The sequence below is a fragment of the Sarcophilus harrisii genome, chromosome 3 (assembly GCF_902635505.1).
Source record: "Sarcophilus harrisii chromosome 3, mSarHar1.11, whole genome shotgun sequence".
Lineage (NCBI taxonomy): Eukaryota > Metazoa > Chordata > Mammalia > Dasyuromorphia > Dasyuridae > Sarcophilus > Sarcophilus harrisii.
The window spans coordinates 346,052,189-346,076,334 of record NC_045428.1 but is presented as its reverse complement, the minus strand read 5'-3'; the positions used below and the strand labels follow the sequence as shown (position 1 = coordinate 346,076,334).

The 24,146-nt window shown below is 31.4% G+C and overlaps 1 protein-coding gene across 1 annotated transcript in view; it reads left to right on the top strand.

Annotated features, from left to right (window-relative positions):
- LRP1B (LDL receptor related protein 1B) overlaps window positions 1–24,146 on the top strand; it is a 2,378,573-nt gene that overhangs the window by 2,090,152 nt on the left and 264,275 nt on the right. Inside the window, exons 63-66 of the mRNA XM_031963676.1 lie at window positions 3,097–3,190; window positions 5,376–5,492; window positions 5,615–5,734; window positions 8,271–8,390. Coding sequence (XP_031819536.1) covers window positions 3,097–3,190; window positions 5,376–5,492; window positions 5,615–5,734; window positions 8,271–8,390 — 451 coding nt within the window. The remainder of the gene's footprint in view (window positions 1–3,096; window positions 3,191–5,375; window positions 5,493–5,614; window positions 5,735–8,270; window positions 8,391–24,146) is intronic.

The following is a 24,146-nucleotide window of genomic DNA, read 5'->3' as shown; positions in this document are numbered from 1 at the left end:
ATTTTATGAAGATATTAGTCTTGGGGAACATTTACTGTGAAGGATACTTTACATTTATATTTAGTGTTAATCTTCTTTAAGTTACTGAGTTTAAGGATGAAAAATGGATCACAGACTAGAAATAGAAAAGATCTTCCTTCTGAGAGTAATGAAAAGATGCTGATTAGCATAAAAACTGTAACATGATAAATATATTTTACCCTTGCTTTCTCTTTACTCAAATGTCTTTTTTATGTTCCTATTAAAAATGAAACAGCAAATCATACAACTGTATATAGTCCAATAGTTAGTGTTTATTTTAATAAAGACTCATCTAATGAATAAAGACTTTGGGGAGATTTTTTAAAATTTCTCTTTGAAGGACTGTGAAAATAGTAATGTCATAAAACTCAAAGTGCTCGTTAAATCAATTGTACTTAGTATCCATGCATTGAAATGTACAGTGTGTGTTGTGTGTTGTGTGTGTGTGTGTGTGTGTGTGTGAATTTGTATATTTACCAAGACATTATATCACTAGCCAGTCTCTAACTATACAATGATTTTCTCCCTTCTCCCAAAATCATGGGAGGCAAAAGCACAACAGACGTTAATACAGGCTTAAGCAATACAGGCAAAACAGCAGAACGGTCACATTGTCACTTGGATTCATAGCCCTGTTGTTCAGAGATAACAAACAGGTTTCCAAATCAGTTCTGCTGACCTTTAATAAAGATGAATAATCAAATGCACAACAATTTGCTGAGGGATAGAAGATATGGTGAAGAACCAACTGAGCTAATAAAATTATGATTACCCTTATCCCAAGTCAAATGTGCTTTGTGTACTACAATGCCTCTGACCTTTTCTCATCTTTTTCCATTGCTCAAGAAACTAATACAGTCACAGAGATGCCTCTCACCACCTCCACGTTTTTCTTCATGTTAGCAGAAGAATATGTTCACTGTCACATTAAAGTTAAAATGGTAGTGCCTGCCCTTGGATCAGCTTAATGTCATGCAAAACAAGTCCAGCAAAAGCTAACAAGCCCTCTGTTGGCTTGAAGAAAGCCAGTGCACATTAAAAGGATAGTTTGGAGGCCATTTTTCCTCCTAATTCAATCCACAATTTTAAAACATTTACCATATGCAAAACACAGTTCTAAGAGGTAGGGATAAGAAGACAAAAATGAAATATTCCTTTAGAAACTTCAAGGAGTTTACTTTCTACTAAACCTAAATAATTTTTATATTTAAGTAAATACAAAAAATAGGACAATAAGTGGGGAAAGAAATGAGGCTGGTCATGGAGAAAGTCTAAATAGCTGAATTAAGAAAGTAAATGATTCTAAGTAGCAGAGAAGATGAGGGAAACAATTTCTGGTATGGGAGGGAAGAGAAGACTTGGAGGGAAGGCTTGTAATGTAATGTTGCATCAGACCAGTCAAGAGTATTTAGACAGAATGCCATGACTTGAGAACATCAATCTTCAATGGAGAAATCTGAGATAGGTCTAATTTTTCTATTATCTAGATCTGTTATCAAAACTGAAAATAATTTGTCAATAACTTCTCTGTCAGTTATATGGAATGTACTATAATTCATGAGTACTACTTCTTGAATGACTAAGCTATAAAGAGCCATAAATTGTTTCTCTTTAATTTGGGAAGAATATTGAAAAATGTACATTTCATTATTTTTCCTGTAGTGCAAAGGGAGAAGATTGAAGTATTTGTTTTTTTTTTGTTTTTTTTTTGTTTTTTTTTTTTTTTTTTTAAATTTTAAGCTTGAGAGAATTGCTTAAATATACTATTGGCTAGTTGACATAATTAAAGGAGTTTGGTGTGGAACAGACACTTTTAATCTGTCAAAAAATTTCAAGTGCATATTCTTTCTCTTGAGAAAATACACACTTTTCTGTTTCCTGTACTTTTTACAGGATAGAGATCCGCAGAATGTTGCTGAGAAAGGGATTATTTATGGTCTTGGGCACTTGCAAGAATACATTAGCTATGCTTTCTTGGTCTCTGCTGAGTAGGACCAATAAGGATGTTACAAAGGACAATAGTATTTCTGTCTCTGGGTGAAATGGGACTGGCCTGATTTACATAGACTGATATATGGCAATAATATTGTCCTGAATTTTTTATTATTTGTGAATTGGGTCAAATGAGAACCAAGTGAACCATGGATAAAGAGCTCCTTGTAGAATCTTGGACCCTCTACATTGTCTCATTTTTACCAGACACCTCATTCAAAAAGAAAAATTGTCATATTTTAGAGTATTAGATTGGAAAATTAATATTTTTCCTGGTCACTGTGGTCCTTTTTTCTTTAGCCTTTTTCTTTTTACAATGGGTAAGGAATGTGAAAAAATCATGTACATTCATGTTGGAGTGGGTGGTTTTATGGATTATGAAGAAAAATATTATTGACATTTTTTTCTTCTCCCCCTACCTATTTTATCAAAGGCACCTGTCAAAAAGTTCTATAGCTTTACTTTATGTTCTGTTGTCAGCATTTTTATTGTGCATTTTTTGTAAGTTGAATGTGGATAATTGTGAGTCAACTCAAATCATAATCCATAATGACTGGACTTGCTATATAACTTGCTATGTTAACTTCAACTATCTTAATACAAGATTTTTTTCCTTGACAAATCAGATTTAGATAGAACCTGTTTGGGGAATAGAATTACATGTTTTTTCCTAATGTTTAAGCAATTTTTACAAAGTAGAATCTGGTAATTCAGTCAGAAATCTATCACAAATAAAATTCATCTAACTCCCGTGGGAAGTTTCTGGTAGTTGTCTGGGAAATTTAAATTTTATTTTTGATTACCCAGCTTTTGCTGGTGTCTCTTCAGCCTCTAGATCATCTCTGTTCATGCCATTTCTGTCTATTTAGCAATTCTTAGGACCATTTTCTTTACAAATTATTTCTCTGATTGTATAGCTTTTTAAATATTCACAATTCAAAAATGGACTTTTATATTTACTTTAATATTCTTATTTTCATTATGTATATACACACATTATACATATATACATACATAATACACACATAAACACATATGTATGTATATAAGATATGAAACATGACAAATTGTTCTTTTTTTAAGTTCCGATGCAAAACCGATAAATGTATCCCATTCTGGTGGAAATGTGATACTGTGGATGACTGTGGAGATGGATCTGATGAACCTGATGATTGTCGTGAGTATATTTAGAAATTAAGATATTTAAATTTTAGAACCTCTTAATCAAATATGCCTGCAAAAATTGAAACTATGACTCAAATGCTGCCTTTTAAAACAAAAACAAATGTTTTGTGCACCACTTATCACTTATAAAAATATCCCTAAGTAATATTTAGAAGTTTTAAAGAAATTATTGATGACTGTTATACTTAGAATGACTCCCTCAGATGTTTATTCAAGAATTATACAACTTCTGAGGTGATCTTATCTGTGAACTAACCATTATATGTTGTAATTATTTATTAGAGGATATTCAATCTAGTTTTGATGTAACGAATTTGTAAAATTGGATGTACAAAACAAATGTACAAAATTAGAAAATAAAAAATTAAATTGTTTGATGTATATTACAAACTGAAATATTTACCTTTATAGAGATGTAGTTTCCCAACTTTTCTATCAGTATTAAATTTTGAAAAGAATCTTCAAATTTATATTGTTCCATTAATCTTGAACATTGCTATTTTGTAAGCTCTCATCCTTTGAACAGTTGAAAAGGTCAGAGTTGTTACCAATCTGTGTTCAGAGATTTATGTGTTAATGGCATTAGTAGGTACTATTTATAAAATAGCACTGTTAATTTGGTCATATTGCACAAGTAGTAGGTCACTTTCTTGTATAGTCTCTTAGAGGTGGCTGAGTTGGCCACTTTAATATTGCCTTCTCAGGTTGAAGGTGGGTTGCAGTCAATCAAAATGACATTGACAAAGATTTACAATCCACGATGAGACATAATAAGCCACAAAAATAGCATGAGCATAGCTCCTTGCAATATCTATGCAATCATGGTGGATTAATGTCCAAATAATTAAGAATATTTGAAAGAAACATACTGACCAGTTTGCTATTTTACCACTTTGATTTGTTTTTATGGACTAAAGCAAAAAGAAATACTTTTAATAAGTACCAAAAAGGGAAAAGATTTTAATAATATTTTTATTAATTTTTCCAACTTTATTATTATTATCTCAGACCTCCATTAATTCCCACAGGCCATACCTCAAGCCTGAAATGACTCTCCTTATCTCTACTTGTTGAAATCCTCTGCTTTCCTCAAGAATCCACTATGAAACCTTCCATTATTATCCTTCCCACCTGAAAGTATTCTCTCCCTGCTCAGTTTTTTCTAGCTCACTTTCTCTGTCTCTCTTTTACCACTATCATACCTTATCTACTGCTTTCCTTGTTTGTATGAGTTTGTGTCCTCTCTTGTAGATCATAAGATCTTTGAGAGCAGAGATTATGTCATTTCTTACTTTTATATTTCCAATGATTAGCACAGGGTTCTCCACATAAAAGATGCTTTTAAAAATAATTTACTTGAATCACTTATCTGAAATCTATTAAAAAACCATTGTTACATTAAAAAGTTTTGTTCCAGGGCTCAGTAACATACTTTGTGGGCCTTATTCACAAAGTGACTATTTTCTTTTTTTTTGTATATGTGCACAGTGTATATGATGTTAAAAATTCATGTGGATAGTGCACATTGGATATGTTATATTAAAACTGCTATTGGGAGTTATCCATTATGGCAACATCTGTATTTTTATCGCATGCAAATTATTCTGCTATTCATTATAAAACTATAGTTTTTATCCAATAGGAGAATTGGAATAGTAAATACAAGTAGAACCTTGTAAACAGTATATATTAGTGATATTAGTCATTCTGATATAGTCAGTATTTGTGAATATATCTTTGCAAGAAAAATAAAAGCCAAACAAACAACAACCCAAATTCTTATTACTGGGAATAAAAAAGATAGGATAGTATATGTGCTTGTTTTTTCCCCCCCAAATGTGCTTAGAATGTCCTTTGTGAATGATAGTCTATCTCTTCACCAGCACCAATATAACTTTATTAAAATCAGGATACATTTATGTGTTCCTCCATATTCTTTTGTTTTCCTCACTGTGATACTGTGAAGGATAATCTGGAGGTAACTTTAGTTATCCCTAGATTAGTAGCATATTTGAATCGGATTACTATCTGATTTTGAGACATTAACATTTAACTTCAAGAAACGTTTATAATAATAATAAAATAAATATTTTGAATGTCAGAAAAGCAATATTAATAAGCCAGTCTGCAATTCTATAAGGGTTTTTAATTATTTTTTATTCCTCCTCTTTTCCCAGCTGAATTTAAATGTCAACCAGGCCGATTTCAATGTGGAACTGGACTCTGTGCTCTGCCAGCTTTTATCTGTGATGGAGAAAATGATTGTGGGGACAACTCTGATGAACTCAACTGTGGTGGGTAATTGCATGCCTAACTTAAGAATGTGAATCTAATTTTTAGCTGATTACATTCTCATCTATTTATATTCAAACCCAGGCTTCAGTTTTGATTTCTGTCTTCCCTCTCTATCTTTCAGACACACATGTCTGCCTGTCAGGTCAGTTCAAGTGCACCAAAAATCAAAAATGTATCCCAATAAACCTCAGGTGTAATGGACAAGATGACTGTGGCGATGAAGAAGATGAAAGGGACTGCCGTAAGTCATCCTCACAGTGCTCTGTATCACCACTGACCTTTGCTGAAAGCTGGGCTAAAAATTTGCATCTTCTGATGATTTGATGTAGCCATGTAGACAGTTATCAAATCAGGCCATGACTCACTAGAAACAGCTAGGGTGGCCTATTTAAAATGGTTGTATGTAGTGAGTGCAAGTAGAAATTAAAAAAAAACAAAAAACTATTGTCTTAACAAAAACGCAGCTAGAAATCATGAAAAGGTTCCAAGAAGGAAACTGGCTTTTTCAATATTAAAATGCAATTTTCCTTCTCCCTATCACCATTATTATTAAAAAGGTGAAAGCATTAAATGGTTTTAATTGACCATTATCTCACTATCAACAGTGGCTACAGCTCAGAATTCAACATCATTTTTCTTTCACAGTAGCTTTTTTCTACTTGATATTCTTAAATCATAAATGACATTTGCATGAAAATATAGCATACTTATTACAAAGAACTATTATGATTATTGTTGCAGGTCAAATTTCATTATAGTTGACTATAAGAGATTGGTTACTATCTTTTATCTGAATTTATTTAATCAATTAGGATAATCAGACTCCGTTTAGAGCCTAGAAATCATCTTCATTCATAGAGTTTTGTAGTTATTTTAATTGCATGTTTTGTCACAGAACTTGTCCTATAATGCTTAACTATGACAAATTAAACTAATTTACCAAACTATTTGTTAATTTAATTGTGAACAAAACGTCCTACAAAAAAAAAAAACTTTTCATATATAAGACTGTCCTCCTTAAAATAAATTTAAACAGTGAAGTGTGAAAAAATTCTCATTCTCATAGAATGTATCAATTATATTTTAGTTTGACTTTCTGGAAAAAATCACTTTCATTGAAAAAGAGTTGACACAAGACAATTGTATACATATGTTGGATCTAACATATATTTCAATATATTTAACATGTATTGGGCTAACTGCCAGCTAGGGGAGGGGACAGGAGGAAAGAGGGGAAAATTTGCAACAAAAGGTTATGCAAGGTCAGTGATGGAAAAATTACCCATGCATATGCTTTGTAAATAAAAAGCTTTAATTAAAAAAAAGAAAAGAAAAAAGAGTTGACAAAATAGTAAAGACATACTTCTTTTTTGGACAAATTTTAATTATTGTTTCTTCCTTTTAAATGTGAAAGGAAACATTTACCATTTTCTATCTAAAGTGCTACTAAACATAGCTAGAAAAACTGCAAATTTTCCTTCCTAATGAGTCTTTATTTAAAATGGAAATTCCAATCTTATACAGTGTTTTGAAAGAGTGTTTCTTTGGAACTGCTAAGTACATACATCCTTCTAATATCTATCTTTTAAAATTCAGCTTTCTATTCTGGGTGGTTGGGAAGACAGCATAGAAAGTTAAAAATTGAGATACTCATTTTTAATGAGAGAAAAAAAAGTTCCCATTTGTTTATAATTGTTTTTTTCATTATATTAGATGAAAGGTGATAGTTTATTCATATGATTTATTCAGATTTTCCAAATCAATAACATTATTTCAGTCAAAGAAATCAAGTATTATTTAAGTGTATATCATGCTTACAAAATAAAATATAATTTATCAAATGGGAAATTTGTAAAATGTTGGATCTGAGTTACTAAGTATAATTTTAAAATATCTCGGGAAACAATATTATAGAATATTTTAATAGAGTTTTATATAATAGAGATTTTAAATTTAGTTCACTCCAAGAGACAATAATAAAAATAAAACTATCTTCCTATTTATATAGCTTCACCTTTATCTCCATTCCTTATCTAAAACAAAGCTAAGTTACATAGAAAATATTTTCTTTCCCCAGAAAAAGGTGTCAGAATATTAGAGATTTTTTGAAGTTTTCGACTGTCTACAAAACTATTGTCAACAATTTCTGTCTCACTGAAGTTTTATTTTATTACTTTGGAACTTTTATCAGTAAATAATGCTCAGTCATCCAGCAATTTGATTAAGATGGCACATACAGAATAAAGTCAGCACCAGTTCTTTATGGTTAGCCATTCTAGAAGTCGATCCATTAAACTTGAATTTGTGATGCAGTTTACAGTCAGAATCTTCCTTTCATTTCTTCTTCTCCAATCCTTAAGACACAATTCTTGAGATTCTGATAGCAGTTTGTATGCCTCTTATTTCCCTAAAGCTTCTAGATGCTAAACACTGTCTTGATTCATTAACTTCGTATAATAGTAAGGCCTCATTTCCTTTTTTGTGAACAAAGTAATCAAACAAATTGTGAAATGTCACAAATGTTTCAACTTTTGCTTTATTGATTTCTATCAAATCCAGTAACTATAAAAATTTCCATTGTATTTAATATTACTAAATGAGAGAGTTTTATTTCATATGAAAATATATATTAGGAAAAATGCATAAAATATAATCTACCTTCAGGGCTAGTTTACTTAGAGATAACTAATACATTCTTAAACAGATTTAAATATTTCATTTATCTTTAAAAAATTGTTTCTTGAGCAGAACAAACAATAATTTGTTTTCCTTTAAAGCGGAAAACAGCTGTTCACCAGATTATTTCCAGTGTAAAACTACCAAACACTGCATTTCCAAACTGTGGGTTTGTGATGAGGATCCAGACTGTGCTGATGCATCAGATGAAGCCAACTGTGGTAAGTAAGACTGTGTTTATAAAGCTTGGCTACTGCAAACATGGTATCCTTTGACACTTATTATAACTGCTTAGCACCTGAACCTGATGAGGCTACAGTCTCAGTTTTTTTGATGTATGTTTATATTAGTATCCCATACAAAAATAAAACACTTGTTCAAAATCAAGGACACACATTTAACCCAAGAAGTTTTATCACTGAATGGTATGGTCATAAAAAAGATAGGAAACTTAAAGATTGAACCACCCATCTCTTCCTGTGTGAAAGAAAGTATATTTCATCAAAATGTAAAAATATATTGACTTCTCAATTTCCCACTACTACTTTTTTAAAGCTTAGCCATACATGTCTAATTCATCTCTTTTGTTGTAATGTAACTAGATTGTTCTCTACTATTGAAAATGAAAGTAATCATAGTAAAATGTGCATTTATCCCTGAAATAATTCCATTTTCATTGAAAATAAATTGCTTATCTTATATCCTTCATCACTGTAGAAATGTAGAGAATATTTAAGTTTAAATGTCACATATGTTTGAAAAAGTTAACAGTGAAGTAAAAGGATTACTTGAAAATTCTCTAATATTCAATAATTATGCATTATATTCTTACTTATTTACAATACAAAATGTTTTATTAGTTTTGGCCAAAGATACAAACATGAATAAGATATAGTTTGCCATCTAAAATAATTTACAGTCTAATAATTGATTCTGTCTTTGCTTTAGCAAAAGGTTGGTTATACATATCAATTCAGCAATAGGTCTTCCAGAAATCATCTCATTAATCAGTCTATAAATAGGATGATAAAGTTTCTATTATACTAGATATAGATTTTCTACTTTTACCATTAAAGGAAATTTTTTTTTTAGAAATCTAGTTCAGCAGCCCAAGGTATAGTTTTCAAAAAACCAAAAAGCTGTCATTTGAATCATAGCTATATACATCCATCCATCCATCTATCTATCCATCTATCTATCACTAAGAGTCATTTAAACTCTTTCTCAACGTGTGACCAAAAAAAACATATAGGTCATATATATATATAAGGCCAACAGAGGCTACCATATTTGCTCAAAATTATTCAACAAAGCTGCCACAACCAATCTACATGGTCACCTTAATTTACCTCAAACTATAGCCAATCTATTTGTGGACCAATGCATAATCGCAATTTGAGAATATTTGTGAGAAATATACTAATATATTATTATGCCACTTTTACTTTTGTATGGACTTAAGTAAGAGGAAATCGTTTTTTAAATAACTATTTGAATAATTTATCCTCTAAATAATATTTTTAGGTTTTTGTCTGAATGATTTAGTTTTACTGTCTATTTGATAAAAATGATATTTCTCAAATTTCTATTTTTTTCTTTTTATGTGGAATGTTGCTAAATATAATGATCAGGGTCTAAAATCTATGTGAATCTGTCATTAAGAAATATTTCTGTGAACTAGAGACCAAAAGAAGCCATGATACACAGGTTAAGTAAATTGTTTCCTAAGGCTAATTATCTAATATTTCTTAGGCTCACTATAGGATTTCCTCATTCCTGTGATGATTTATTTTAGTCATTAGATATATCGGCTAATACTGGGTTTCAAGAACATGTTTTATTTTTTATTCCAAATTTACATAAAATAAGTTTTAACCCTCTATTTTTTTCTTTTTGTGTGAAAATAGAGATAAAGTTCACTTTATTAGTGAATCCTGTTAAATCATGTTTTAACTTCCCTTAATAGATAACCATTCAAAGATATTATTTTTCCATGTCTAGAATGTGGTAATATTATTTGACTTCTGTTCTACTCAATAACAGGCCATGCTATAAATGCTAAGTTTTACAAGAAGTTAGTTTTTGCCATAATGATATCTCTTTTCCAAGTTAAACAATTCCCTTTTTTAATGATTAGATTTAAAATGTGATTTTAACCAACTTTTATGCCACATTGTTTGTTCTCTTTCAACTTTCTCCAAATTACCACTATTCTTATTCAGTTACGGAAAATAAATTTAGTTGTTGAGTTTAAAGGATCTATCACACAAAATCTACTCCTCTTTTTTACTCCAGCTAAATGTGAGCTTTTGCAATTATAGCACAAAATAGTACAAAATTATTTAGTTTATTGCCCTTCTCTTTCTCATTTGTTGGTTCCTCTTTCACTTCGAGACATCCTATGGAGGGCATTTACTAACTTTCTGTCTTAGACCATCACCTCTTCACCCTCTGCATACTTTTCCTTAGCAATTCCATTGTCTCTGTATTTAATTATGATATTTAGTTATACAATGCCCAAATATATATCAAGGACATGAATGCCTCCTTCCTAATACTTCCATTTCAAGTTACCACAAGATCACCTTTATTTATAAGCCTTATAGCACCTCTTGTTCCATATATGCAAAAACAAGCTTAGACTATTTTCCCTCTACACCTGCTATTTCTTCTTACTTTTTTCTATCAGTGGCAATCCCATCCTACTATTCTTCTGTCTTCAAATTCTTCATGTTACTATATCTAATCAGTAACCATGGCAGTTTGGTAGCAGGAAAATAGTGATGGTAAGCTGTATTTATAGTCATGAAGATGTAAGTTTGAATTCTGCTTCAGACATTTACAAGCTATGTAACTATGTGAGATTTAGTTAGTTTACTTTTAAGTTAGAGAGATGTACTTGATGATCTAAATCTATAGCCTCCAATCCTGTTTATTTGTCCTTCACAGTAAGATTTTTCCTATCCATATTTTCCTCTCTATCCCTATTGGCACCTTTCTAGTACAGGTATTTATTTCTACTTTCATGGACTATTTAAAAAAAACTTTTAAATATATATTCCCCTTTGTAATAACTGTCCAATCCATCATTTTATGTTTCATATTATAGTCATAAACTCCCTAATGAACTTATAGATCATGTTCTTCAAAATCTTGTAACTCTATGCTACTGTCCTGCCCCAAACCCTCATAATGATCAAACTTTTCTTCTTGGCTTTCAAGCCATTCCATAATTTGATGCCATACTTCCTTTCCACCCTAATCACATATTATTCCCCTCCATGTACTATATAGTGCAAACAAAATAAATAATTCTGTTATATCTTCAATGAGCACCATATTCCCATGCCTCTGCTTTTGTTCATGGCTTTCCTTGTTCCCTGTGCCTGGAGGAATTTTCCCCCTCCTCTTTGCCTGTTATATTCTTACAGATCAGTTAAAATGTTCGCACCTGTGGGATGTATTTTCTCCTGCCTTGTCAGTAGTAACAACTACCCCCCCCCAACATTATAACACTGTTTTTCACTAGTCCAATAAAGTTTTCTCATAATAGAGAATATTCACCCCTGTACTAGGTCATAAACTCACAAAAATAAAGGACAGTCTTATTTGAACTTTATACCACCCCCCACCTAGCATGCAAACTTCAAAAAAAAAAAAAAATCAACAAGTATTTATTAAGCATCTACTTTGAGCAGGGTACTTTGTTAGATACCAGAAAAATAAAAAGTTTATAGATAATGCATAGTTACTTTTCAGCATGCTAAATTAAACATTTTATTATATTGAACCTTTTCTTATTTGCTCATTTGCTTTAATTAAATGAGAAAGAGGAGCATGAGTGGAATCTTCAAGATGTTTAATAAGCAGCCAACTGTTTGCTCATATTGAAACTGCTCATCCTATTAGTCATAAGTTCTGTAAATGAAACTCTTTCATTGAACAAATATTTTATTTGAATGCACCAATAGCTTTTTCTTTAATTTTATTTGTTTCATGAGCTAATATTACTAGAGTGAAAAGTAATTGTCTTAATCCCCATGAAACAAATGCTATTTCTGATGCTATTGGGTTTTACAGATGCTTCCCTTGAGATGATGCCTCCAAGGTGAATATATATCTGCGGCCTATTAGACTGATAAATATATTTTATAAATTTCTTTTTGAAAAGTTATTTAAGCTGTTATGATATCTTTTTAAAGCTTTTAAACCAATTTTTCTTTGCTGCTGTTGGACATTTGAGCATTGTCAAATGTTTCTTATTAGCCTAAAAATGGGGAATTTCTGGTATTTGTGCTATCATGAAAATAGGGGTTTAGCCAAAGTGTTGTCCCTCTGGTTCATATTCATGTTCTCTCTCTGGTTTATCTCTCATTTGTATATCAAGGTGAGAATTTTATCCATGTTATAATACAGACATTTCTAAGATCTAACTTTCACTCCATACCAATGACCTACCAGTTAGTCTACTAAACCAGAACCAGTACTTAGAATCTTTGAAACTTCTACAATCCAATATAGACCATAAGTAAATATAAATTTCCACTTTCTAAAATTCATAGAAGGCAAAACACATCTTTATCAAATCAGAGAGCCTTGTTCTTGATCTAGCATAGGACACATATAATTACTTGCTATAAATAAAAAGGGAACATCTACAGCTATTTAGCTACCATCCTATCAAACTTTTTTAATTCAATATTTTGAGGAATCTGATCATTTTCAAACCACTAAAACATAGAGAAATCACTTTTAATAGTATACAGACAATTTTCAGATGAAGAAATTGAAACTATTTCTAATCATTTGAAAAGGTGCTCCAAATCACTATTGATTGGAGAAATGCAAATTAAGACAACTCTGGGGTACCACTACACACCTCTCAGATTAGCTAAAATGACAGGAAAAGATAATGACAAATGTTGGAGGGGATGTGGGAAAACTGGATACTGATAAATTGTTGGTGGAACTGTGAACAGATCCAACCATTCTGGAGAGCAATTTGGAACTATACTTAAAAAGTTATCAAACTGTGCATACCCTTTGATCCAGAAGTGTTACTACTGGGCTTATATCTCAAAGAGATCTTGAAGGAGGGAAAAGGACCCACATTGCAATTTTTTTTTGTGGCAGCACTTTTTGTAGTGTCAAGAAACTGGAAACTGAGTTGATACCCATCAATTGGGGAATAGCTGAATTAGTTATGGTCTATGACTGCTATGGAATATTATTATTCTGTAAGAAACAATCAGCAGGATGATTTCAGACAGGCCTAGAGAGACCTACCTGCACTGATGTTAAATAAAATGAGCAGAACCAAGAGATCATTTTACACAGCAACTGTAGGACTATACTATGATCAATTCTGATGGAGGTGACTCTTCTCAACGATGAGATGATTCAAACCAATTCCAATTGTTCAGTGATAAAGAGAGCCATCTACTCCCAGAGAGAGGCCTGTGGGAACAGAATTTGGTTCACAATGTAACATTTTCACTCTTTTAATTGTTGCTTGCTTGCATTTTATTCTGCTTCTTTTTTCTTTACTTGTTTTATTTGATTTTTCTTGTGTAGCACAATAATTGTATAAATATGTATGCATATATTGGCTTTAACATATATGTCTACCATATTTAACATATATTGGATTACTTGCCATCTAAGGGAGAGCATGGGGGAAAGGAGGGAAAATTGGAACACAAAGTTTTGTAGGGGCTAATGTTAAAGAATTGTCCATACAAATGTTTTGAAAAATTAGAAGTTTTAATAAAAAAAAAATCCTTGCCAAAAAAAAAAAAGAAAGAAAGAAAGAAATCACTTTTATTATATAAGAACCATCAGCTGGTTTTCAGGGTAAAATGTTTGCCTGCAGAAGTATAACTGCTAAATAGAAACTCTGAGTCACTTTTAATTCCCACTGTGTAACATAGATTATCCATACTATTAAAAGACACGTTATTAGCTTTGCAGCAAGATTAGCAAAAGCATATACCTAGTGTAGTCAAGTCAATAACCCTATCATGTATCCCAAAGTTCTCCACTCTCCATTCTTCTACAATAGTCTCCAAAAAGTAGATATATTTCAGCCGAATGTAATAGAAAAATAAATTCCAATAATTGGACATATTTTAAAAATAGAATGGATTTTTCTAGGTAAAAGTTTATGCATATGTGTGTGTGTTTCTGTGTGTAGATACTCAGTTGGAAGTACTTAAAAATAGCCTACATCAATAGTTCTCCAAAATTTTATCTTAGCACATCTTTGCACTATTAGAAATTATTGAGGGCTCTTTCAAAGAGCTTTTAAATATTTATAGATATTTACTCTACTAAATAAATAAATCATACAATCATACTTTAAAAATATATACTTTGAGAACAACAGGTCTAGACCAACACCTTCATGATCAAATGAGTATTACCATTACTCTTGAAAATGGTGTGCCCATCTAGGGTTCTACTCATTAGTTCTAGAGTACTACAAACCAAAATGTCCTTCCTGGCCACTACTTCCATATATGCATTGTTTGTTACTGTTAGAATGGAAGCTCCTGTAAGGCTAAAATTGTCTTTGCATTTGTCTTTATATTTCAAATACTTAGAATACTTCATACATAGTAAATTTTCCATTCACCCATTTTCTATGGGAACAAATTGAGACCAGAAAAGTGAAATAATACATCAACAATCTCAAAATTAGTAATTAGTAGAACTAGGATGTGACCATTTGGATTTTCTTTTCCGAATAGGCATAAGAATCAATGATCACTAAAGCTCTTTACAATGCTACCTATAACATTCAACACCTACTAGGTATATGCAGCTACTGAGCTCTCCAATTCCATAATTTTAAAAGGCCCTAAAATAATCTTGAAGATATAGATTAGCTCTAGAAAGGGGGATTCAATCAAATTTAGCTATCATATATTTGGTGTAGTATTGAGTAGCTAGAATGTATAATACTAAAATCTCAAACCTACATAGCATTTTAAGGATTATAGATTGCCTATCTCAAGCCTATATAGTAGTTATTGGAGATATTTTCCTTGAATATTAAGCAAGATTCTTCCTTGCTGACACACACACACACACACACACACACACAATCTCCCTTCATTCTGCTTTCTATTTCTTTTCCAAGACTGAAAAACAAATCATTATTACATTTTTTGCTTAGAAGAGAGTGATAACCTCTGCCCTGTGTCTCCTCTCAGATTCTCTTTGATTCTGAACTATAACCATTTCTTAATAGTTATAAACTACAATTTCTTTTTCCAATGAGTCCCTGCTCATTCATAGCCATCCACACTAACCTTTCTTTTCTAGTGTCCTTATCCTCATCTTCTCCATCCTTTCATTATGCTCACTAGAACCCTTGTTCTATTGTTAATAAATTGACATATATATTAAAACTGTACCATCTCTCATCTTCACTTCCAGGAAATGACTTTGTATGTATTTTGCATTTACTTTTTTGTATCTTTGTTGTTTCCCCCAGTAATAAACTCATTGAAAGAAGCAATTATTTTCCTTTTATCTTTGTACCCTAGCACCTAGCACAGTATATGGAACATACAGTAGGTATTAAATAAATGCTTGTTGAATGCAATAGCCATTTTACAGATAGGGGCAGTAGGGTTCACCAAATGACATGGATAGCTAGTAAAGTGGGAGAGCTAGAATTCATACTCTAGTCCTGACTCTTAAGTTTGTACTTTAAACTAACTATAAGGCTTCCCTCAAAGTGTGCATTTGGTAAAATTGAAATCCAGAAATAGAAATTGCATTCACAAATGCATTTATCCCTTTTATATCACAAAGTTTTGATATATTGCAGGTCAATATAAGAAATTAAATGAAGATTTAGGGGGGAAGTTTATGAAAGTTATATATAATACAGAAAAAAGTTTAGAAATCCAGAAATGCATAAAATATATAATATTATATATTATCAACATATTTTAACTTTTAATACCATAATAATTCATTCTTCTTCTCTGATCCAAATGGAAAGCCAAAAATTTTTCCACATTGCTGGGGTTCTGTACCCCTTATGATATAGAAGAGATAATTGTATATTTAAAACATCCTCTTTTTATGTCCCTTTGGAGATCATTGGGGTTAACTGACTTGTTCAGGGTCACACAGCTAATAAGTGTCTGAGGTTTGATATGAACTCAGGTTCTCCTGACTCCAAGTCATTTCTCTATCTGCTGCATCACCTAATTGCCCCTTACCCTTATGGCTCTTTTAAAGTAAAATTTGAAATCATTATATGACATTTTCAACATAAAAATCAGTTGCTAAATGATCAAGAATAATGACATCATGAATAATAATGTAAGTTATTTATTGTAAATTGACAATAAATAACTTATATTGTCCTTTTTAAATTAACTTTCAATGCTGCTAGAAGATGTGGTGTTGATGCTTTCTTGGCTATTCTTCCTGGAGAAAACTTCCTGGAAACAGAGGTTCATTAACACCTAGAATGCAAGAGTTAACTGTTTTATTAAGAATGTCCTGTAATTCAAAATAATTCACTGTTCCTCAGTGTCAAACCTTTTACCAAGCTGGCATTTATTGTCCTAAGCAGATGGGCTTCATGAGTCTAGTGTAATGGACAATTTCCTGTTCTCAGATTCCTGTTGTGAGTTACTTAGATATGATTTGATCTGTTGAGACAGATAATGACTTAGTCTTCCTTAATGTCAGAGACCTAACTTAATCCTGGGTTTCATTTTCAGTATGATTATTAATCAATAAGCTTACTCTTTCCTGTTTTTGATACAGCCTACTTTATAGGTTTGGGAATTATATAACACAGAAGTAATTAAGCATTGTATCTCTAAAAAGTTTAGCTTTAAGACCTTATGATATGGTTCTATATGCTTGAAGGTTTTTGTTCAGTTGTTTTCCAGACTTTTTGTGACCCCATTTGGGGTTTTCTTGGCAAAGTTCCTAAATGGTTTGCCAATTCTTTCTCCAGCCTGGTTTGCAGATGAGGAACTGAGGCAAACAGGGATGAGTAATTTGCCCAGGGTCCCACAGCTAGTGTCTGAGATCAGATTTAAACTTTGATGCTTCTTATTCCAAGGTCAGTATTCTATTCACTGTGCTGACTTCTGGAAAGATTTGGAGCAAAAGCCTAAAAATAGTGTCTGTCTGTCTGTCTGTCTCTCTCTCTCTCTCTCTCTCTCTCTCTCTCTCTCTCTTATATATATATATATATATATATATATATATATATATATATATATATATATCATTTGAGTACTAGCCCATTTGGAGAGGCTTGTCACTAAGTTGCCTACAAGGTAATTCCATTTTCAGCTACAGTAGCTCTTGGAGATCATTTACTAAGCTGTAGAGAGACTTTGATCCAAATCATTGAAAGACATATATGGAGTCTTTTAAAATTTTATTTATTTTTAATACACAATGCTTTATGAATCATATTGGGAGAAAAAAAATCAGAGCAAAGGGGAAAAAACATGGGAGAGATTAATAAAAAGCAGAAAAATAAATAAACACAGGATGTGTTGATTTATATTCAGTCTCCTTAGTTCTGACATATATGGAGCCTTGGTGAAATTGTAGATCCTGGAGGGACTGGAGTCATTATTCCCTGATTTTATATATTTTAGATAAATATACTTTACTATAATTAATAACTTTTTGATCTTGAATCCATTAAATGGTTTAAGTTTTTTATGTTCCAGGCTCCTACAGTTTTCTCTGGATTTCTAATATTTGTAGCATTAAACCATTGTGTAACTAGCTATATGAAAAATATCCTAAGATTTGTCCCTCTACAATAGCATGATTTATAAAAATTTCTTAGAAAAATTCATTTGGGAGGCTGAAATTCACACTATAAATTATGCAGATTAACATGTAATGTATTTAACAACTTATTTAGAATTTATGTGCTTAGATGGCAAGAACTGGGGTTTTTAATTTGTTTGAATGTTTTGTTTTAGTATCTCAGATGCTTAGAAAAGTTGCTGGTACAAAGATCTTAATATGATTTTGTTGAATTGAATTTACAGAATGGAATGAGAGAACTCTATTAACAATTCTGTAAACTAATAGACTTTTAGAAGGTACTATTAATTGTTTATTACCTCCTAGTTTGGTTCCCAAGCTACTACTAAGGAGAAAGTTGCAACAAAATCCCTTTAGAAACATGCTCCCTGCCCTCCTCTTTGGGCTACAAATGGGCCCACTACTCTTGAAACTGTTATCACACTGCAATCATCTCTGCTGTATTTGACTTTGGAATCTAGGGCATTTTGTTTTTTCACTTTCTTTGTTTCTAACATATAGCCTAGACTCTATACTTTCATTAATGTCTACTTTCATTAATATCCACTAAATATTCTATCTTTCCTTCTGTCATTAATCTATTTAAGTAATCTGGGATGATTGTATCTCCCAAACCTTATCTCCTGATTTGCTGTATTTTGCTCAGCCATGTTGATTCTCTTTCTAACATCCCCTTATCTGAGGGTTTCCCACTTCTTTCTCAGTATTTTAAATCTTTAAACATATCATCCCACTTTAAATTGTGGTTGCTTTGTTGATTACTTTAAGTATTTTGATAAGAAAGCACTTGTACTTGGTCAATAGGCTTAGGGTAGCTGCCTACAATTACTTAATAATTTCAAGATTTTTAATCTTTTAATGCTCCTACTTTCCTGTGCTATAATCTGACCCTACTTGTCTTTTTGTTGCTACTTCTTTCCACCTCTAAACTAAAAGAGAACTTTCGTTGTACAATAATTTATCTTCTAATCCTGTTAGAATTATCTGGATAATGAAACTTCTCTTGTAGGCAATTTCTATATTTCTTTGTTTCTTTGCTAAATCATCATTAGACATCTGTTTTCTAATGAATATAACATTAGTACATGATTTATTTTTGGTGAAGCAGACCCCATAATTTCTAAATTAGCTGGTTATTACCAAAGGTTCATACAGGTATCAATTTAAAGCTAGACTGGACATTCAATGCCATTTATTTCAGTGGTGTCAAAAATCAATTAGAATCAGAAAGGCCTGGAGAGAGTTACATGAACTCATGCTGAGTGAAATGAGCAGGACCAGGATATCATTATATACTACAACAACAATATTATATGATGATAAATTCTGATGGACCTGGCCATCTTCAGCAATGAGATGAACCAAATCAGTTCCAATAGAGCAGTAATGAATTGAACCAGCTTCACACAGCGAAAGAACTCTGGGTGATGACTATGAACCACTACATAGAATTCCCAATCCCTCTATTTTTGTCTGCTTGCATTTTTGATTTCCTTTACAGGCTAATTGTACACTATTTCAAAGTCTGACTCTTTTTGTACAGCAAAATAACTATATAGACATGTATACTGATATTGTATTTGACTTATACTTTAACATATTTAACATGTATTGGTCAAACTGCCATCTGAGGGAAGGGGTGGGGAGAAGGAGAAGAAAAGTTGGAACAAAAGGTTTTGCAGTTGTCAATGCTGAAAAATTACCCGTGCACATATCTTGCAAATTAAAAGCTATATAATTTTTAAAAATCAATTAGAAAAGGAGGTCAGGATGACATAATGATGCCCATTATCAATACTATTATTTGATATTCCACTAAAAATACCAGCTTTAGCAATAAAGAGAAAAAGAAATTAAAGAAATTAAAATAGGCAATGAGAAGTTTAAATTATCACTCTTTCTAAATTATATGATAATATATTTAGAAAATCATTGAAAAACCCACTGGAAACAAATATAAACCCACAAAAATCATCAGCATTTCTATATATTAGTGACAAAACCCATCAGCAAGGGATAGAAAGAGATATTCCATCTAAAATTATTATAAACAAAATAAAATATTTGGAGGTCTACCTTCCAAGACAAACTCAAGAACTATAAGAACACAATTACAAAACACTTATCATACAAATAGAAAAGATCTGAACAATTGGAAAAAATATCAATTGTTCATGGCTAGGCCAAACTAATATAATAAAATGACAATTCTGTATAAATTGGTCTACTTGTTCAATGCCATGCCTATCAAACTGCCAAAGCATTATTTTATAGAACAAGAAAAAATAATAACGAAATTTATCTATAAGAACAAAAGGTCAGGAATATCAAGAGAATTAATGAAAAAAAAAATATAAAAAGTCATGACTTAGCAGTACCAAACCTAAAACTATATTATAAAACAGCAGTCATCAAAACCATTTGGTAATGGCTAAAAAGGAGAGTGGTAAATCAGTAGAATAGATTAGATACACATGACACAGTAATCAAGGCCTATAGAAATTTGATAACTCCCAAACTTCAACTTCTGGAATAAGAACTCACTATTTGACAAAAATTGTTGGGAAAACTGGAAAAGAATATGTTAGAAACTCAGCATAGGCCTACATCTCACATCCCATACCCAAAATAAGGTCAAAATGGATATATTATTTGAGTATAAAGGATGATACCATAAACAATTTAAGAGAACAAAGGATAATTTACCTATCAGATCTTTGGAGAAGGGAGGAATTCATAACTAAAGAAAACTAGAGAACATTATGAAAACTAAAAGGGACAACTTTGATTATGTTAAGCTAAATTTTTTGCGCAAACAAAAACAATAAAAACAAGATTAAAAGGGAAATACAAATCTGGGAAAAAATCTTTATAGCCAGTATTTCTGATAAAGGTCTCAATTCTTTAAAATGGTACTATTTAAGTGATTTATTTCCTCTTCTGTTAATCTGGGCAATCTATATATAATATATAATATATATATATAGATAGATAGATAGATAGATAGATAGATATTTAGATATTCTTCCATTTCACTTAGGTTGTCAAATTTATTGGCATAAAGTTGGGTAAAGTAATTCCTAATTATTGTTCTAATTTCATCTTCCATGGTGGAAAATTCTCCCTTTTCATTTTTGAAACTAACAATTTGATTTTCCTCTTTCCTTGTTCTAATGAAATTAACTAAAGGTTTATCATTTTTGTTAGTTTTTTTTTCATAAAACCAACTCTAACTTTAATTTATTAATTCAATAGTTCTTTTACTTTCAATTTTATTGATCTCTTTTTTTTAGAATTTCAAGTTTGGGATTTGATTGTGGGTTTTTAATTTGTTCTTTTTCTAGCTTTGTTAGTTGCAAATCCAATTTATTGATCTTCTCTTTCTCTATTTTATGCAAGTAAGCATCTAGAGATATAACATTTCCCTTTATTATCACTTTGGCTTCATCCCACGAATTATGGTATGTTGCCTCATTATTGTTATTCTCTTGGATGAAATTATTAATTGTGTCTCTGGTTTGCTTGTTTTATCCATTCATTCTTTAGGATGAGATTATTTAGTTTCCAATTATTTTTGGTCTATTTTCCACTGGCCTTCTATTGAATATAATTTTTATTACATCATGATCTAAAAAAATGCATTCACTATTTCTGCCTTTGTGCATTTGATTTTGAGGTTTTTTATATTCTAATAAATGGTCAATTTTTCTATAGGTTCCATGAACTGCTGAAAAGAAAGTGTACTCCTTTCTGTCTCCATTCAATTTTCTCCAAAGATCTAGCATGCCTAACTTTTATAATATTCTATTTACCTTTTTAATTTCTTTCTTATTCATGTTGTGGTTTGATTTATCTAGTTCTGAGAGAGCAAGGTTGAGATCTCCCACTATTATAGTTTTGCTGTCTAATTCTTCTTGCAACTCTCTTAACTACTCCTTTAGGAATTTAGAGGCTACATCACTTGATACTTTTATGTTTAATATTGATATTGCTTCATTATCTATGCTACCCTTTAGCAAGATACACTTTCCTTCCTTATCTCTTTTAATTAGATCAATTTTTGCTTTAGCTTGATCTGAGATCAAGATGGCTACCCCTGTAAAGGTCTCATTTCTAAAATATATAAATAACTTCGTCAAATGTATAAGAATACAAATCATTCCCCAATTGATAAGTGGTCAAAGGATATGAACCACCATTGTCAGGTGAAGAAATTAAAGCCATCTCTAGTTATATGAAAAAATGCTCTAAATGACTATTGATTAGAAAAATGCAAATTAAAACAACTCTGACCTCACACTTCTCAGATTGGCTAAGATGATAGGAACAAATAATGATAATTGTTGGAGGGAATGTGGGAAAACTGGGACACTAAAAGTATTATTGGTGGAGTTGTGAAATGATCCAACCATTCTGGAGAGCAATATGGAACTATGTCCAAAGGGCTATCAAACTTGTATACTCTTTGATTTAGCATTACTGGATCTGTATCTCAAGCAAGTCATAAAGGAGGGAAAAGGACCACATTTGCAAAAATGTTTTTAGCACCTTTTTTTTGTGATAGCAAAGAATTATCCACTTTGTCATCTAATTGCCACATTGGATTCTGGTGAATGTATACCCTCTCTACTCCCTTCATTCCTTAGTCTCATAGCCATATGAAGAAATGACATTGCTTATCCTAGGAAACTTCTTATTCCCTATAAGCCTTTTATTTTTTTAGATAACAAAGTGTATAAATTTATCAGCCTGAAGTAGTTAAAAATCCAGCCTGAAACACTTAGTGAACTTGGCTAACATTCACTTAACCTCTGGTGGCCTCATTTTTAGCTGTAAAATGAGGACGGTAACATTTAATTCCAAGGCTTGTTTTGAGGATTAAATGAAGTAAAATATATAAAATGCTTCAGTGTCTGGTATGTAGTGGATAATTAGTAAATACTTATTTCCTTTCCTAATCCTCCTATCTAGCAACATTCTTTAAATGGGTTGAAAAATCAGTTATGTTCCAACTTCTCATAATTATAGTCCATTCAAGATAAGAACTCCTTTACCTTAAAATCAGTTTACTATTAACTTGGTACCTCCAATTTCCAAAGTTTCTCCTTTCCTCACTAACATTTATTTTCCATCATCTGCCAGCTCTTTTTTCTAGGTAGGAAGACTATATTTCATATCTGACTACTTATTTCTAAAGGGCTACAAGAACAGCTAGGTGGAACAGTGCATAGAGTGCTGAGCCTGAAATCAGGAATACCTTAGTTTAAATCTTGTTTCTTACTGGGACTTACTAACTAGTCACTTCACCCTGTTTGCCTCAGTTTCCTCATCTGTTAATTGATCTGGAGAAGGAAATGTTAAATTACAAGAACACAAGAACAGTGCTCAAGTTATTTTTTTTATTTAAAAAAGTGGTATCAAAAAGGAATAAGTATATATGAATGTAATATGTCAGTAGGGGAAAATGCCTAATGGTCAAGAATTCCCAGCAAAGTAAAGTCTCTTACCTGAATAATATGAGGAAAGTATATACCATTAAAAAATAAAATAAATAAAAATAAAAACAAACCAAAAATGATCTGGTTCTGTCCTCATTCTCTTGTTTTCAGTGGCTACAGTTCAATTAAAAAGAATATGCCATATAGACATTTGCCCCAAATTTAATGTTTGCATAATAGCTTATGCTTTCCATAAAATAGCTTAACTATTTCTTAACAACATTAGCAGAACCTATGAAAATGTTATGTGTGTTCATAGTATATTTAGTGTACCAACAAACAAGAATGTTTATTCTTCTGATATGATCCATCATTGCCTTGAAAAATGCTAAAAATGGTGATACTTATAAGGATAGTATATGATATTTGATCCATTTTCTATTAGAAAGAGCTTGCCTAATTATGGATTTATTTTAAATTCAGGTAATTGAATTCCTATTATCAATATCAAGGCCTAGATCCTTCCTATTATATTTTATAATCATATCAATTATAATCATATAATCATAATTCATCAATCCTTCAGTAATTCGTAATTTTTCCTCTGTGGATCCCCTACTTACCAATGCAAGTCAAAGTCTTTCTATGACTCTAGATAGACACTTTCTTTGACTGGAAAAGTCATTATTGTATAGATTACCTGATGAAAGG